The sequence below is a fragment of the Hyperolius riggenbachi genome, chromosome 3, assembly GCF_040937935.1.
Source record: "Hyperolius riggenbachi isolate aHypRig1 chromosome 3, aHypRig1.pri, whole genome shotgun sequence".
Lineage (NCBI taxonomy): Eukaryota > Metazoa > Chordata > Amphibia > Anura > Hyperoliidae > Hyperolius > Hyperolius riggenbachi.
This window is the reverse complement of record NC_090648.1, coordinates 259,277,405-259,296,202: the sequence shown is the minus strand read 5'-3', so window position 1 is coordinate 259,296,202 and position 18,798 is coordinate 259,277,405. Positions and strand designations below refer to the sequence as shown.

The 18,798-nt window shown below is 45.2% G+C and overlaps 1 protein-coding gene across 3 annotated transcripts in view; it reads right to left on the bottom strand.

The window, feature by feature from the left end:
- The window catches only part of GSAP (gamma-secretase activating protein), a 137,142-nt gene extending 118,998 nt beyond the window's left edge, over positions 1-18,144 (bottom strand). For 2 of the 3 annotated variants that reach the window (XM_068276214.1, XM_068276216.1), the window contains exons 1-2: positions 17,849-18,144; positions 3,934-4,010 (exon numbers count right to left, since the gene is read on the bottom strand). In XM_068276214.1, coding sequence (XP_068132315.1) covers positions 3,934-4,010; positions 17,849-17,924 — 153 coding nt within the window. In that variant the 5' untranslated portion in view covers positions 17,925-18,144. The remainder of the gene's footprint in view (positions 1-3,933; positions 4,011-17,848) is intronic. The other variant, XM_068276215.1, reaches the window with a different exon arrangement.
- Positions 18,145-18,798: the final 654 nt, after the last annotated feature.

The following is an 18,798-nucleotide window of genomic DNA, read 5'->3' as shown; positions in this document are numbered from 1 at the left end:
TCTTATCTGTTTGCCATTTCTTATCTATTCACTCCAAGAGAAGAGACCCAGCACCGTCTTCAAACATATGAAGGCGGTGCTGAGTCTCTTCTCTGAGTTTCTACCTGCTGTTCCTGGAGACAGAGGGACAATGACCAAAAGCTTGTCGCATCTGAATGGTTGGGTGCTGCCTGTTACTACTTGTCTATTTCTTATCTATTTTCTTGCTCAGTTGTCCGCACGTCTACACGTGACAACTGTCAACTTTTTAAAATTGTTTGATTTTCGCTCATTGTAAAAGACGGCGATTGAGCGTGTGTATTAAGGCTTGTACACACGTCTGACTGAACGCAACGACTGGTCCGTCATCACCTCCCGCTGGGCGGGTTTTCAGCAGACAGTACAGAGTGTGTACAGTCTGTCGGCGGACTGATAAGCCTTATCAGTCCGCCGACAGACTGTACACACGCTGTACTGTCTGCTGAAAACCCGCCCAGCGGGAGGTGACGACGGACCCGTTGTTGCCTTCAGTCAGACGTGTGTACAAGCCTTAGGGCTTGAGGAATTTATAAGTCGCATAGGTTTGTCAGGGAGGTTTGAAAGACTGATCTTTCTAAAGATGGTGTACACATGCAAAAGATCAGTTCCTGCAAAATGCTTTCATTGTCTAGAACTGGAGATGTTGTACACACCTTGTTTAAACTCAGTCATCTGCAGATCAGATCCACCAGGATGGATCTGAAAGATTGAGAGATGAATATCTTTGGTTTGGATTTTTTTTAGGTCTTTTCTGAACTTTTTTGCAAAGATAATCCGCAGATATCTTTCACTTTTCAAAAGCCTCATCTACACTGTACAATTTTCCATCAGATCGACTGGTGATATAATAAGAAATTGCATTGTGTGTAGATGTCTAAATTGTTTCTGGTCAATTTTGCGATAGATTTTGCATTGATAAGTACCCAAAATCTATTGCAATCCAATTGGACAAGTTGGAAATTATCTAATGGATCCGTCAATCCGATGGAATATTGTACAGTGTAGATGAGGCTAAAGATTTATCTCATATGCACCCAGCTTTAGTATTCGAAATCTGTTGGCCCTCATAATGCATGGAGGTGGTAAATTTTGACTTTTGATCTTTCATTTTCCAAAGACTTTTATCTCATGTGTGTACTTAGCTTTAACCTCCCTGGCTGTAAGCCAGTGCTGAGCACAGGCTATGCAGCGCAGGAGGATTTCTCAGGCCCCGTTGGGCCTATTCGCATAATTTTTTTTTTTTGCTAAAATAATACCAGTTGCCTGACTCTCCTGCTGTTCCTGTGTCTCTAATACTTTTAGCCACAGCCCCTAAACAAGCATACAGATCAGGTGCTCTGACTGAAGTCAGACTGGATTAGCTGCATGCTTGTTTCAGGTCTGTGATTCAGCAACTTCTGTGGCCAAAGAGATCAGCAGGACTACAAAGCAACTGGTATTGTTTAAAAGGAAACATTAATTTCCCTCTCAGTTAATGTTCCCTTTAAAGTATTAGAGGAAGAGGATCATCAGGACAGCCAGGCAACTGGTATTGCTTTTTATAAATATAGCAGCCTCCATATCACTCTCATTTGTTATCAGCACAGTTTGCTTAACCAGATTTTTCACCCACTAATTTGCTTTTGTTAACTTCTCAGGTGTTTTGCGACTGTATTCAACTTGCTGTTCAACTGTGTCATTTGCATGCACTGCTCTAGCAAAACCTGTGATGCAGAAAAGAAAAATAAGTGGACACAGGCAGTTTTTACGTAGGCTTAGTACTATATGTACCACTTGTTTATCTCATGTCACTTGTCAGTTTAATGATAAGCCCTTCATTTTGCAGGCAAATACCAGGGCAGCTCCGTCCATCTTCGCTGGCGCAAGGCATCCTTGCACCTGTGCAGCGCAGCCACGCTTGTTCATGGACGGGAGCGTGGCCACACGCAGCTACCTAGAAGAGGTTTGGGGTGTTCCCAGTGTTGGATCGGTGGAGTCGAGGTGGATGAGGGAAGCCTCCCTCTACTGAGGTGTCTAAGTGGGGAACTTTTTTCCCTACATGTTCACCTAAAGATTTTAGCTGAAGTATTGTAGTTTTAGCACATTAGGCATTACATTACCCATTTCTGAGGCTTTCCCATTTTTTGTCTTAAAGGGAACCTTAACTGAACGGGGGGTAAAGAGTTTTACTTACCTGGGGCTAATACCAGCCCCCTGCAGCAGTCCTGTGCCCTCGGCGCCGCTCTGGAATCCTCTGGTCCCCTGCTGTCACTTAGTTTCGTTTTTGACGACTCACCAGTCGCCGGCCGCCATGCGTATTATTGGACGCATTCACCAATGCAATTAGCGCTATTGCGGACGTATTTTTGTACGCGTTGCGGTCCGCAATAGCGCTAATTGCATTGGTGAATGCGTCCAATAATACGCATGGTGGCCGGCGACTGGTGAGTCGTCAAAAACGAAACTAAGTGACAGCGGGGGACCAGAGGATTCCAGAGCGTCGCCGAGGGCACAGGACTGCTGCAGGGGGCTGGTAATAGCCCCAGGTAAGTAAAACTCTTTACCCCCCATTCAGTTAAGGTTCCCTTTAAGTCTTCTTTAAAGGACAACCGACCTGAGAGGGATATGAAGGCTGCCTTATTTATTTTCTTTTAAACCATACCACTTTCCTGGCATCCTGCTGATCTTTCATGCATCATTAGTGTCTGAATCACACACCAGAAACAAACAGGTGGCAAATGCAGTAAAACTTAAAGGAAACGTGAAGTGTAAATAAACTTATGAGATAATGATTTGTATGTGTACAGTATGTGTAAAGCAGCTAAGAAATAGAGCATTAGTAGCAAAGATATGAGTCTCATATTGTTTCCAGTACAGGAAGACTTAAACTTCAGTTGTCATCTATGCAAAAGAGCTTCTCTGAGCTCTCCGACCCAACTTGGGTCTAAGTTGGTTGTCAGCTGTACATACTGCCCCCTTTCTTGTTTTTGTATTGCATGGGCCCTACAATTCTAACTCTGGCATACAAAGTATCTGTCTGCCTAGCTATGGTCAAGTGCGGATTCCACTGAACACTTGAGTTTTGCATAACTGGTGGATACTAGGAACAATGCAGGGATAAGAAATGTGAGACTTTCCTGAGCACCTCTTCACTCCTGCAGTTAATTTTTACTTTAAAACTTGCCATTCACAAAATAAACCTTTTTTTATTCTTTTTCTACTTGGGAAACAGATTTTCTTCCCATACTTTACAGCAGTGGTGCCCAACCATTTTTTGCCCGAGGGCCGCACTTCATATCAACATAAATCTCGCGGGCCTGAACACATGCATACAAAAATATAAATCTTTAACATTTTGCTAGTAACAGTTAACATGGTGTTGGAAAAGGAAAGAAAATGACAAACCAAGAATTGTTGTACTCACCATTTGTTGATTCAGGAACCTCCCTCCAATAGGAATCAGCCTTATCCCTATTGGAGGGAGGTTCCTGCAGCAACCAATGGGTGAGGGGTAGGATGGTACCAGATTAAAATCTGCTGTCGAACTCTCCTCTCCCGGGTGCTTTGCCGTTCAGGCCTAACTTTCTCTGATCCCAGCCATCACCCCGACTGTACTTTCTGCCAACCTGCGAGAATGCTTGTTTACCCTCCTATGGTTGCATCATAGGACAGTAAACAAGCGTACTCAAGTCACAACGCGAGTACGATTGTTTACCGACCTATGACGCAATCCCCTGATCCTCCGCGGGCCACAAAAGCTGGCTTCGCAGGCCATAAATGGCCCGCTGGCCTTAGGTTGGGCATGACTGCTTTACAGCGTAAAATACAGTATCAGTACAATACAATAAAGGTGCTCTTGAAAACTAAGAGCTCTTACAGTCATTTAGTATAATTACACACTGGAGGGTTTTGTAGACAATTGCAAGTTTTATATACCTTCCAAGTATACAGGATGTTTCCATTTCTTTCCACATTAACCACTCTAAGGGTCCTCAAGTTACTTGCTGCATTATCTGAAAAACAGAATTTAAAACACAATTGGAGAGCTGCACATTTCATACACTTAACAGTGTTTCTCACTTAATAAATGGGAAGTAATGCTTGGCAGCTTGCCTCTCCTGAATTCCCAGAGAGATAAAAGTATCAATATCTATTCCCACACTCACCATGAAGCTTTGTGGTTTTACCATGAAATACAAAAGTTTTCCTTCTTAAAACAGAAGGTATTTGCAATAATTCAGACTGGAGTGAGCATACCGTATATGGTCTCCCACAATGCATCACTGCTTAATATGCAAATCACCATTTGTTCCTGTAAGCTACCCATACCTCCAGAACCGCAGGTATGCAGTGTGTCAGCTAGTTAATTGTACAGAGTCACAAAAATCCAACATGCATACAGACTGTTTCGGATTGGTTGAGCCTCATTAGTGCATGGCATGGATAAATGTGGCTCTATAAAGATAGGACTTTACTATAAAAGCTAGTAGTGCCAGACACACAGCAATAGCATATTAGATTAAAGCCTCATAAATGCACTAGACATAACACAGCCGAGATGGTCATTGCAGACTGTCTTGGCCAAGAATAATGTTCCCCACTAAGTTGCTAAAAAATCTGGCACACCGTATGTTTAAGTGACAGCAATGGCCGAGTGCATTTTTCCCCTCCATACCGCAGCTGGCGGAAGATTCTCTATTGTGCAGTGCACCATAATCCCTCCTCCCAAACCCATAGCAAGATTCCCTGCCACTTGGCACTGGGTGAGGGAAGCATCTCTATCAGCTCCTGCCAGAGAACATTCACCCTATCTGCGTTGCAGCACCCACTCGCTTCCGTGTATTGGTCAGGAGCCCGTTTCATGGACCCTTGATCCCGTGGTTGCTGTAAGCCAATTACAGCAATCACTGCTCTGGTCTTAAAGTGAACCTTAAGCCAGAAAAAAAAATGAATTTTACTCACCTGGGGCTTCTACCAGCCCCCTGCAGCAGTCCTGTGCCCTCGCAGCCACTCACTAATCCTCTGGTCCCCCGCTGCCAGCTAGTTTAGTTTTTGCCGTCAGGCCCGTCAGGACTGGCCATGCGTAGCTTTTTCCGCATTCCCGACTGTAATTAGCGCTATTGCGGGCCGCAACGCGTACAAAAATACGCATTGCCGCATATCTATGCATGCGTAATGCGGCAACGCGTATTTTTGTACGCGTTGCGGTACGCAATAGCGCTAATTACAGTCGGGAATGCGGAAAAAGCTACGCGTGTCTAGTCCTGACGGGCCTGTCGGCAAAAACGAAACTAGATGGCAGCGGGGGACCAGAGGATTAGTGAGTGGCTGCGAGGGCACAGGACTGCTGCAGGGGGCTGGTAGAAGCCCCAGGTGAGTAAAACTCATTTTTTTTTCTGGCTTAAGTGTCTCTTTAAAGCAGCCAGAACCTTTGGGTGCGCAACTGGTTGAACAAATCTCCATTGAAACTAAGTTAAATACTCTTTTGTAATATACTAAAAACATATTAAAAGCGGTATAAAACCCTGACATAATATTCAATAAAAACATGTTTTCCGACTTTTTATATGCCATGCAGTTATCATATTTGCTTTTGTGCATAAGTATTATTAATTTAGAAATTATACTTTCCCAAAGTGCATTTTTATTTCTCTGAGAGCTGACTTTGCATTTTATATAGAACGGCTTTATTCATGTTCTAACGTAAGCAGAAATGCTTTCTGACTGTCTGACTTTGTTCAGCAGAGCCTGCAGTGTCAGAGAATTGTTTATTTATATTCCTCACTTGATACAATTAAATATAAGCTTACATTATCTGCACTTTGGATGCACCCAGCTTTGCAGGCAGGGAACTTCTAAAGGGGCCCATGCAGTGGTCTATTTTAGCCATCGATCGATTCTATAGAAAATCGGTTGGTCAGAAATCGATTCTATCAAATTGCCCATTCGATCGATTTGTGGCCGATTTCAATTGAATTGATCTATCTGACAGGATGGAAGATCTAGGTCGATCTGCTGCTGGCTGATGGCCATAAAGTTGCATTGGATCGAATGGTCCAATAATGCATTTAGATCGATTTTCAATAGATTTCCAATAGATTTGATTCTGAAATCAATTGGAAATCTGTTCCTAGTGTGTGGCACACATCAGATAGATTCCTGTCAGATTCTACTTGACAGGCATCCAACAGAAATCTATCTGATGGTCGAATCTGCTGTAAATCTATCAGTGTATGGCAACCTTAAAGTTGGAGTTATCAGGCTTTTTAAATGAAAATAAGTGCTACTTACCCGGGGCTTCATCTAGCCCCAATCTCCCAGCATGTCCCTCGCTGCAGCTCCGCTGTCAATCACCGCCACGTGGAGCTGAGCGTACTGCGCAGGCGCAGAACTACTTCCGTGGCGGTGATTGACAGCGCCGCTCGAAGAGGCGCAGTACAGGCCGACCTGGAGGTCGGCCTGACGTCATCGCCGGGGACCGGGAGGCAACGGCGGCTGACTGCGCAGCTGCGGCGAGGGACATGCTGGGAGATTGGGGCTGGACAAAGCCCCGGGTAAGTAGCACTTATTTTCATTCAAAAAGCCTGATAACTCCTTTAAGTCCTGTGTGTAACCCTTTGAATGCTGTTCTAGTAAAAAAAAAAAAAAAAAAAAAAAAGATGCTGGTTGTATATAATATGCTGTAACTAATCTATTAGAGCAAAGAAGAAATGCTGGGTTCCATTCCACTTTAAAATGATCTATGAATATAATTTGCAAAATAGCTCATCTGAACGTCACAATAGTGACTATGGACGGTCAATGAGATGCAAAGAATTCCAGACTGATGCAAGATAATGCAAATTTTATATGCAAATATATGCTGCTTGAAAATGGACTAATCAGATCCCACCAAGGTGGTATTTGTTTGGTCCATTTTTAAGTTGCAAAAAACCTGCATACAAAATTTGCATAAACCTGAATCTCATTGACCATACCTACTAGTGAGACAACAACACACCGGGCTTTATTTTTACAGCAGAGGTGTTATAAATAAAAGATTCCTTTGTAAACATCAGCAACAGATATACAGTCACAATCAGATATGTAGATCTGATTTGAAAAATACAGTGACTGCTTTATTGCAGCAGCACAAATAACTTTTTTTTATTGGTTTATTATTACGTTTTTGTGGACTAAACACTGCTATTGCTTTATACGTGGGTTATTATAACTATTATCTGAGAAATAAAACATTTTATAATTTTTTTTATTAAAAATTATAGTTGAAATGTATTAGGAGTTTAACATTTTTCACAACTTCGACTCAGAGTACCCAAAAATTTCTCCAACTTCAACACCACAGCCCTGGTTTATTCAGCTCCCATACAGACAACCTCTGAAAAGTTATGAGTGAGAGTTAGCCTAGGTGTACAGTGAAAGCACTGCATCAGCGCATCATTTGCCAGACAGATTTGTTGCCAATTCTATGTAACTAGCAGGCCAAAGCTTTAGGGTCTGTGTTTTTCGCCGCCGCCCACCGTATGTACTGCGCACGCATGTGCACCCGCCGCACACTCGGCCGCCCGCTCACACCCCCGTCTGGCTCCGTCCCTGACCTCCTGTCTCTGTGAGGCTGGGTCCGTGCAGCGCACATGCGCAGTAGCAAAAAGCACGGACCTAGCTACACAGAGACAACTGCCCCTGCTGTACGCAGGGACGGTTGCCTATTATATAGAATGACAACGCATCAGTCTCAGCACACAATAACAGTGTTCTCCCCAGGCTCTTTTAGCCGAGTAGTCCACACGGCTAGTTTTGATGAGCACCCAGCTGTCATCGGTTCACTTCCTCCTCTGCTGTAAGCAGAATTTACAGAGAAGCACCGGCCCTGCATTCTCATCTCGCCCCACCCGACTACTTTTTCGTGGCACCCGGCTACTTTTTCATACCACCCGGCTGGAAAAATATTCTAGGGAGAACACTGTGCTGTATGCATTTTCAGCACACAGAAATCTAGCCCCAACTGCTGCAAAACTGTCATTTTTAACATGGATTCTAACCCTTAGGGCCCGTTTCCACAGGGATAGTGATGCAAATGCAGCTATCTAGCTGCATCGCATCACTTCCGCTGGTGCCCTTGTCATCAGTAGATGCGGAAGTCAATTGCGGAGATAGAACGCGGCTGCGGGCAGATGCGGCCGTGCGAGAATCTGCAGCATGCTGCAGATTTTCGGATCGCTCCGTACAACATGCCCGCAGTGAAAACTATTCCATTGCCGTGCATGTGTTTCAGCAAACCCGCGGTGCGATGCGGTTATTTAGCTGCATCGCACCGCTTCTAGTGGAAACAGGCCCTTAAGCCTTGTACAAACACTGGAAGGTTCTCGGTCTCTGCCAAGAATCTAGCGTATGTACAGCGGCCCTAGATTCCACTTGGTACCTCAGCCACCAATCTGTCTCAGCCGAGCACTTGCCAAGGGCATTGTTCTCTTATTCTCCACCCCCAGGGACAGAACAGGTCGAAAGCCTATAGACTAGCAACGCATCTTTACTGCCACAGCCCTGCACTGTCGCTTGAGATCCCTGCAGGGTGACAGTCCCTTGTTTTTGGGTAGAAGGCCTTAGAGCACATGTGTCAAACTCAACTTGGCCCACCACTACTTTTTTAATTAACAGTTGTGGCCTGCGGCGCTTTGTAAGCTGGCCTGCAGCCACACTAAAGGCTCCCCCCGTCCATCATCCTCGTATGAGTGATAGAGCATTGCTGCGCTCTATCACTCACTTGCTCCGCCTCCCAACGTCCACTCCGTAACCTCCTGATGACAGCCGGGTGTCTCCCTCCTCTTTGCCGCTGGCCGTTGCACTCTCCGGCGTGGCGAGTTGCGGCAGTTCAACATTCTGCACACCAGCGTGACCCCCGCACTGAACACAGGAAAGCGGTGTGTCCCTGGCTGCTGGTGCGCGGATACAGGAAGTTCCTGCATATGCACGCCAGCAGCCAGGGACACACCGCTCTCCTGTGTTCAGTGCGGGAGTCACGCTGATGTGCAGAATGCAGAACTGCCGCCACTCGCCACATCAGTGAATGCAATGGCCAGTGGGCTATTACATATACTTGGGCACCTACCTACCTATACTGGAGCATCTACCTATTGCCTAGCTACCTATACTGAGGCACCTACCTATTGCCTAGCTACCTATACTGAGGCACCTACCTATGCCTAGCTACCTATACTGAGGCACCTACCTATGCCTAGCTACCTATACTGAGGCACCTACCTATGCCTAGCTACCTATACTGAGGCACCTACCTATGCCTAGCTACCTATACTGAGGCACCTACCTATGCCTAGCTACCTATACTGAGGCACCTACCTATGCCTAGCTACCTATACTGGAGCATCTACCTATTGCCTAGCTACCTATACTGGAGTACCTACCTATTGCCTAGCTACCTATACTGGAGCATCTACCTATTGCCTATACTGAGGCACCTACCTATGCCTAGCTACCTATACTGGCACACCTACCTATTGCCTAGCTATCTATACTGGCACACCTACCTATTGCCTAGCTATCTATACTGAGGCACATAACTATGCGTAGCTTCCTATAGTGGGGCACCTGCTAAGCCTGGCTACCTATACTGAGGCACCTACTTATGCCTAGCTACCTATAGTGGGGCACCTATGCCTGGCTACATATACTGGGGCACCTGCTATACCTAGCTACCTATACTGGTGCTCCTTTTCCTGGCTACCTGTATTGGTGCTCCTTTTCCTGGCTACCTATACTGGGACACCTGCTATGCCTAGCTACCTATTCTGGTGGCACATACCTGGCTAACCTATACTGGGGGCCAACTATGCCTCGCTAACCTAAACAAGGGGGCACCTATACCTGGCTACCTACGAGGTGTTTTTTTTTGGTCGCACTGCAGCTATAATGCTCAGTGGGGTGTTGTGCGATTATTCCAAATGGGGGGGGATAAATATGGCTGTCGGCCCTTGACCTGGTTTAAGGATTACCTTTTGGCCCTCCGTCTATTTCAGTTTGACACCCCTGCTTTAGAGGATAAAAAAAAAATAAAACAGAAAATAAATTAAGGCAAATTCTAAGTAGAGATTGGGCTATATATAGACAAATGTTTATATCAGGTTACTGGTCACTTCAGGGTCGGGAATAATCAATTTAAATTGAGTTCATCAGTTGAGTCTCTAAAACCGTATGCTAAAATACATGTAAGCACACTTGTCAGCTGTAAAAGTTTCAGAAAATGACGTTTTCTTTTTGGATGTCATTTTGCTTTCATTCAAAAATGTATCAGTAAACTGAAACAACCTTCAACAAGTTTACTGCATCAGTAAACTGAAACAACCTTCAACAAGTGTATTGCATAGAAAGTAAAATACTGCCTTCCTTTCATTGTTCCTGTTCTAAGGATACTGATGAAACCTGTTTGGCTAGAAGCAGATTTGTTCTAAAGAGGAAATTCTAGTGAGTCATCAACACAGTAAACACAGAAGGACTTTCACACTGTTTGGAATTTCCATTTTGCTCTAAAAACGTTGACCTCATAGAAATGTTGCGCCATGACAGCTATAAAACTGGAATGTCATGATAAATAAGTAAGCAAAAATGTTAAAGAAAATTAAATGAAACAAAAAACGACTATTAAATAGTACCACATAGACCATAATGATGTGTTAAAATGCAATTTCTTTAGCTCAAGTCTGTACAGATATGCATAAGCACAGAAGTGGCTGCACAGGATTTCCCATACTGCGCATGCGCAGGACGGCGACAGGAGCGTGAATGAGGACACGCGCAGCTGCAGTGGCCCGCTGGCTGGTCAGTCACCAGAAACGAAAGTGTACTGTATTGCTGTAGGGTATCAGAGGATCGGTTTGTCCCGCTGCAGGTACAGGATTGTCTGCAGGGGGCTGAGGGAAACCCCAGGCAAGTTAACCTTTTTCTTTTTTTTTTTTTTTTACAACAGTTAATGTTCCCTTTAACCACTTGCCGACCGCCCACTACCAATAGGCGACGGCAAAGTGGTACCCCCAAGACCGCGTAACGCCGATCGGCGGCAACACCTGGGGGACTGATCAGCCGGGGATCGTGCGCATCCGCCGCCATTAGGCTCCGCCCACCCACCGGCCAATTAGCAGCACCAGCAGATTGTTACCCCCCGATCTGCCACATAAAAAATGTATAATACACTTGTTAAGCTAACAAAGTGTATTATACAGGCTGCCTCTTCCCCTGGTGGTCCCAGTGATCGAGCGACCACAAGGGAGGAGGCAGCCATTGTAGTAAACACACACACACTTATCCTGCCCCCCCCTGATCGCCTACAGCTCCCCTCAGACCCCCCCCTGATCACCCCTCTCAGACCACTGTTTGCACCCAATCACCCCCCCTAATCACCCATCAATCACTCCCTGTCACTATCTGTCAACACTATATTTTAGATTAGGTTCTAAACTGCGCCCTAGGGGCTCCTGATAACCCCCCCCCTCCCCCACACCCTCAGATCCTCCCCAGTCCCCCCCCCCCCCCGTGTACTGTATACATCTATTCTCCCCTGCAATCACCCACTGATCACCGGTCAATCAACCCATCAGACCCTAACCTGCCCCTTGCGGGCACCTGATCACCCGCCCACACCCTCAGATCGCCCGCACACCCGTCCTGATCACCTCCCCAGTGCATTATTTACATCTGATCTCCCCTCTAATCACCCACTGACCACCCATCAATCACCCCCTGTCACTGCTACCCATCAGATCAGACCCTAATCTGCCCCTTGCAGGCACCCAATTACCCTCCCACACCCTCAGAACCCCCCTGATCACCTCGCCAGTGCATTGCTTGCATCTATTCTCCCTTCTAATCACACCCTGATCACCTATCACCCTCTGTCACTACTACCCATCAGATCAGACCCTAATCTGCCCCTTGTGGGCACCCAAACACCCGCCCACACCCTCAGACCCCCATGATCACCTCCCCAGTGCATTATTTACATCTGATCTCCCCTCTAATCACCCACTGATTACCCAGCAATCACCTCCTGTCACTGCTACCCATCAGATCAGACCCTCATCTCCCCTCTCGGGCGTCCAATCACCTGCCCACACACTCAGATCACCCTCAGACCCACCCCCCACGATCACCTCCCCAGTGCATTACTTGCATCTATTCCCCCCTCTAATCACACCCTGAGACACCCATTAATCACCTCTTGTCACCCCCTAGCACACCTACCCATCAGATCAGGCCTTAATTTGCCTCGTGTGGGCTCCTGATCACTCGTCCAAACCCTCAGATCCCCTTCCGATCACCTCCCCAGTGCATTTATTGCATCCATTCTCCCCTCTAATTACCTCCTGACACACCCATCAATCACCTCCTGTCACCCCCTAGCCCTCCTATCCATCAGATGAGGCCCTAATCTGCCCCCTGCAGGCTTCTGATCACCCAGCCAAACCCTCACCCACCCCATCGCAGTGACAGAATTTTTTTTTTTTTTATCACTGCTGGTCTCTACGACTTAATTGTGGCTGAGACCAACCTTTATGCCACACAATACGCAACCGCCAATCCAAGAAGCTACCATGCCCAGCTTTTTCGGTGAAAACCACTCCAAGTTTCCGAACATAACATTTTTGGGGGCCTTCTCCTTAACATGGGTCTAGTCAAAAAGAATGTATTGCGGTCTTATTGGTCTACGTACCCAATACAACACATGCCCATGTTCTCTGCTGCCATGTCCAGGACACAATTTGAGAACATCTTGCGCTTCCTGCACTTCAGTGCCAATACAACCTGTCATCTAAGAGGCCACCTTGCTTATGACCGGTTCCACAAAATTCAGCCCCTCATAGACCACCTGTCATCAAAATGTGCTGATGCTTATACCCCTGAACAGTCATTTTGAGGCATTTGGTTTCCAGACTACTTCTCACGGTTTTGGGCCCCTAAAATGCCAGGGCAGTATAGGACCCCCACAAGTGACCCCATTTTAGAAAAACACCCCAAGGTATTCCGTTAGGAGCATGGTGAGTTCATAGAAGATTTTATTTTTGTCACAAGTTAGCGGAAATTCATTTTTATTGTTTTTTTTTTTTTTCACAAAGTGTCATTTTCCACTAACTTGTGACAAAAAATAAAATCTTCTATGAACTCATCATACACCTAAAGGAATAGCTTGGGGAGTTGTCTTTCTAAAATGGGGTCACTTGTGGGGTTACTAAACTGCCCTGGCATTTTAGGGGCCCTAAACCGTGAGTAGTCTGGAGACCAAATGCCTCAAAATGACCTGTGAAATCCTAAAGGTACTCATAGGACTTTGGGCCCCTTAGCGCGCCTAGGCTGCAAAAAAGTGTCACACGTGCTATCACCGTACCGTATTTTTACACATACCCATGCTGGGTGGGAGAAATATCTCTGTAAATGGACAATTGTGTGTAATCAAAAAAATTGTCATTTACAGATATATTTTCCCACCCAGCATGGGTATGTGTAAAAATACACCCCAAAACACATTGTACTACTTCTCCTGAGTACGGCGATACCACGTGTGTGACACTTTTTTGCAGCCTAGGTGCGCTAAGGGGCTCAAAGTGCTATGAGCACCTTTAGGCTTTACAGGGGTGCTTACAATTTAGCACTTCCAAAAATGCCAGGACAGTAAACACACCCCACAAATGACCCCATTTTGGAAAGTAGACACCCTAAAGTTTTCAGAGAGGTGCATGGTGAGTCCGTGGCAGATTTCATTATTTTTTGTCACAAGCTAGCAGAAATGGAAACTTTTTTTTCGTTCTTTTTGTCACAAAGTGTCATTTTCCACTAATTTGTGACGAAAAAAAAAAAAACTTCTATGAACTCACCATGCCTCTTAGTGAATACTTTGGAATGTCTTCTTTCCAAAATGGGGTCATTTGGGGGGTATTTATACTATCCTGGAATTCTAGCACCTCATTAAACCTGACAGGTGCTCAGAAAAGTCAGAGATGCTTCAAACTGGGGAAATTCACTTTTTGCACCATAGTTTGTAAACGCTATAATTTTTACCCAAACAAAAAAAAAAAATCCAATAAGTGTCTATTTATTGATAAAAGACATGTAGCACAATACATTTAGACAAAAATGTATATAGACATTTTATTTTATTTGAAAAATGTCAGCACCGAAAGTCAAAAAAAAATAAATCATTTTTTGACAAAATTCTTGTCTTTTTTGATGAATATAATAAAAACTGAAAATTACAGCAGCAATCAAATAGCACCAAGAGAAAGCTGTATTAGTGACAAGAAAAGGAGGTAAAATCCATTTAGATAGTAGGTTGTATGACCGAGCAATAAACCGTTAAAGCTGCAGTGGTCTGAATGGAAAAAAAAGTGTCTGGTCCTTAAAGCTAATGGGAACCCATATTTAAATAAAAAAGTCAGATACTCACCTAAGGAGAGGGAGGCTCTGGGTCCCATAGACCTTTCCCTCTCCTCTCCCGGTCCTCGTCATTGCGCTGGCTCACCCGTAGCGGTATTCAACCATTTCGGTCAAATACCGCTGTTCCCCCGCCGAAGGGAGGCTTCGGAAATGCTTCGGGAGCTCCCGAAGACGGGTCGCTCTGCACTGCGCACCCGCGAGCGCCCTCTATGACGCACTTGCGTGTGCGCCGCCTATCTTCGGGAGGACTCGGCTCCCGAAGACTGCCAAAGTCCCCGCCGCGGCGGATGCGAACAGGGGAGCCCGCGCAGCACCGAGGGCAACGGAATAGGAGAGGGAAGGCTCATTAGGACCGAGCCTTCCCTTTCCTTAGGTGAGTATCTGACTTTTTTTTTTAATTTAAATATGGGGTCACATTAGCTTTAAGGGGTTTTAAGACTGCAGTCCTTAAGTGGTTAAGAAGTGGAAAATTATGGGTTTTGATGAAACCAAACCACGGTCAGGTAGATCATTTCAAATTTCAGCCACAACTGTCATAAAAGTTGTTTGGGATGCATGGAAAAACCCACAAGTAATTACAGGTGAAATACAGGATTCTCTAAAAAAAAAAAAAAAAAAAAAAAAAAAAAAAAAATGTGGTGTCGCAGTTTTAAAATGCACAATAGGAGACACTTGAAGAAAGATAGGCCACATGGTCGAGTTGCCAGAAGTAAGCCATTACTTCCCATGCCACAAAGTATCCCACTTACAATATGCCAAACAGCACAGAGACAAGCTTCAAACTTTCTGGCAAAAGTCATTGGAGTGATTGGACTAAAATTTATCTTTTTGGCCACAACCATAAATGCTACATTTGGAGAAGAGTTAACAAGGCCTATAATGAAAACTACACCATTCCTACTGTGAAACATGGTGGTGAACCGCTGATGTTTTGGGGATGTGTAAGTTGGCTTCAGCCAACTGCTAACCATGGGGGAAAGAAATGTTTTTGTGTTACCATAGGTAGCATCCTGTAAAAGAAAGGGACAAATTCTGGTAATGTTTCAAGTAAACAGGATGACCTGCATGCAGGTACAGCAGATAGACAGTAAGAGACTTGAGATACTAGTAAGGATTGGGGAAAGAGGGGGGGGGGGATAGATTTGGGTGTCATCAGCATTGGGGTGAGATAGAAAACCGAAAGAGCTTCATAATTGTTCCAGGCCATGAATGTAAGAAAAGGTCCAAGTACAGAGGCTTGTGGTACCCCAACAGGCAGCGGGCATGGAAATGAGTTGGTATTGGAATAGTAGAGTGTGAAGGAACGTACAGACAGGTAAGCTCGGATCCATGAATGTGCTAGGCCCTTGATCCCTAGTCTCCTTACCAAGATTCATGACTGCCACTGCAGCGCTAAAACTAAGGGTGTTATTCACTAAGCGATCATGCTGCCTAAATATTTTGCATGACCAAGTTGCTGTTAAGCTTGGGAAAATAGTATGGTTTAGGTGACCAAGCTGGAAATCTCATAGAGCACAATATTATTACAGCCTATATGAAACCTAGGCGTTCGAGAGGGTGCCTTCCACCCAATCAGCAGAATGTCCTTAAGAGGATTCCTGATGGGTCACCTAAATCATACTAGTGCCAACCTTGGTATGTTCAGCACTACTACACAGATATGGCTATTCTCAAAAAAGTGCTCAGCCTCTGCTATCTTGATGTGGATTAAGACTGATCTCTACCTATAGTCTTGGAAATACATTTGGAATATGATCGGACCTATTATTCCACATTGGTTCTGGATGTGTGTGCTCCAATCTACTTCTAAACATATGTTCACATTTTTCCTTGCACCCAAATCTGACCAAACCTATGCAATGACCATACAATCACGTCATTGGTCAATCAATGATAATTTATTGTCACTTATGATCAACAGTATGGCTCTGAAGTGGTTTCAGGGCTATGGCTCACTAGAGCACTTTAAGGCCCCGTTCACACTTGCGTTTTGCCATGCAAACGGACCGGATCCTGATCGGATCGGAACCGTACGGTTCCGATCCGGATCCGGTCCGTTTGCATCAGGCCTCCATCCGGATCCGTGGGTTAAAAATAGTGAAATTTCTAAAAAAAAATTTGTTGGGGTCAGCAGAAGGTGCACCTGGTGCACCTGTAGAATCAGGTTCCTCCACTGTAGGCCTCACCTCCACCTCCGACATACTGCTGCTCCACTCCAGACATGCTTGGCCCATGTGTCCCCATCCGAAATGGCCGCTTGAATACGCATAGGAAGTGGGGTAGAACGTCAGGTGTTTGTAGCCTGTGTGTTCTGTGCCTTCCGTTTCCCATTGGTTTCTATTTCCGGATGCTGCAGTCAGGCTCCGCTTCGGGTGCGTGGGCCGGAGATCCGGACCCAAAAAATAGCGCATGTTGGAAAACTGTTCGGAGTCCGGATCAGGTCCGGCTCCGTACTGTACTGAACGGACTCGTGTGAACTTCCACATAGCCTTTGCATCGCTATGCGGAACGTACGTTCCGTTTGTACAGTATCAGGTCCGGATCCGATCAGTGGATTCCAGACAGCGAACGCTAATGTGAACCGGGCCTTAGCCCCGCTTCAGAATTGCCAGCAATGCCGAAATGCTAGGCTAATGAAAGTTAATGGAATTCGACCCACAGGAGCGATTGGGATTTGTCGCAATCGTGGGTCCTGCAGCATTTTCAGAATGGTTTAGAAAGGGGAAAGCAGTACTCAAAATCGATTTCCTCCAAATCGTTCCTGAAATCACATTGCAAAATTGCAATCAGCCTTTTGAGAGCTATTTCCAATCACAAGCCTCAAGCAAATTTTACAGAAGATCAGTCCATGTGCAGCATGCTTTATGCTGGGAATACATGGTTCGTTACTGCCGTGTGTTTCTCCTCTCGATCGTTTTTGCCGCTTGATTCTCTTTTCTTATTTTTTTCCATTCACTTCTATCAGAAATTGTGCGGCGATAGAATCGAAAGGGAGATCGGACACGTCAGAAATTATCTATCAAACTATCTAATCACCTAAAAAACAAACCGTGTATTCCCAGCATTAGTTTCCTGGCTTCACAAAGCAGACTGTTTACCTGAACTGCACGCAACAAAACAATCCTTATACACAATCAAGGCACACAGAAATCAGTAATGATCAATGGACTTTATCTATATAAATGCACAATAATAATAATAATAATGCAAGACGTCACATTTCCTAAAAATTGCTACAAAAAAAATGGGAGTTCCGCGTACAGAATGTATTCTCACAGCAATTTAACAATAACAATGAAACTGAAACAATAGTGAAACCTGTAAGTAGCCAACCAGTTCAGCTTTCAAGAACGCTAAGATAAAGAAACATACAGGCGTGCATTGTCACAAGAACATGTATAACAAGCATTACCTGGGGCTGTCTGTGTCAGAATCCATGGCATGACATCTCTGTGGAGATTGAAAGTAGCATGAAATTCAAGCAGCATCCTGACCGACTGACACCTTAAAAACTCCTCAGACTCCGAATACAGATACAGTTCAGGAATTCAGAAACAAACCAGATTTTCGTGTTTTGAGCCAGCGTCCTAACATAAAAGCAGGGACTGACTGAACGTCCACCCCAAGACTGCATAGAGAAACACTCAGCCCCATGCACACAACAATTCAGCGCACCACAGCCGTGCACTGCAACAGCACACACCTCCGAGAATGGCCACACTCCAATCATAGCTCCGCCCCTAACTAACAATTGGCCAATCAGGACGCAGAGAAACGCAGTTTCCCAATGCTATTTGCCTTTGTGGAGGTCAATCACTGGAACGGCAATAAGACAAGGCGCAGACACACGGCTGGCGGACGCCTCCAGGAGGACAGAGGAAATACCGCAGCGGCCGTGAAGGGAATTTAACCATGTGTCATGTGATTTCTCGTTCTCCAGAGTGTATATATTTGCGGTTATATGTAATGTAGCAATAGTGGAATATTCGGGGGGGGGGGGGGGGGAGAGCATATTGATGTTAGGTGGTATTTATTGAGGTGATTATTACCACCTAACATCAATATGCCATTTCCTTTTCTTCTATAACACAGTGAGCGGGGCGCTTGGAAAACCAGTTTTGGTGTGCTGTATCATGCAATACAATGCTGGAGAAAGGCCACAGTGCATAATTTGCATTGGGGCCCGTGGCTTAGGGCTCATTCACATTACTAAATGTGTGCACAAATCGATTTTTGTTCACACGCTAATGACCAGTGGCATGATGTTGGGAAGTTACAGTGCGATGCTGATTAGCGGCGGTAGTTCTAATTCACCCTATGGAAAAACGCCAGTGCTGGACAATGAAATGCTTTGTAATGCTT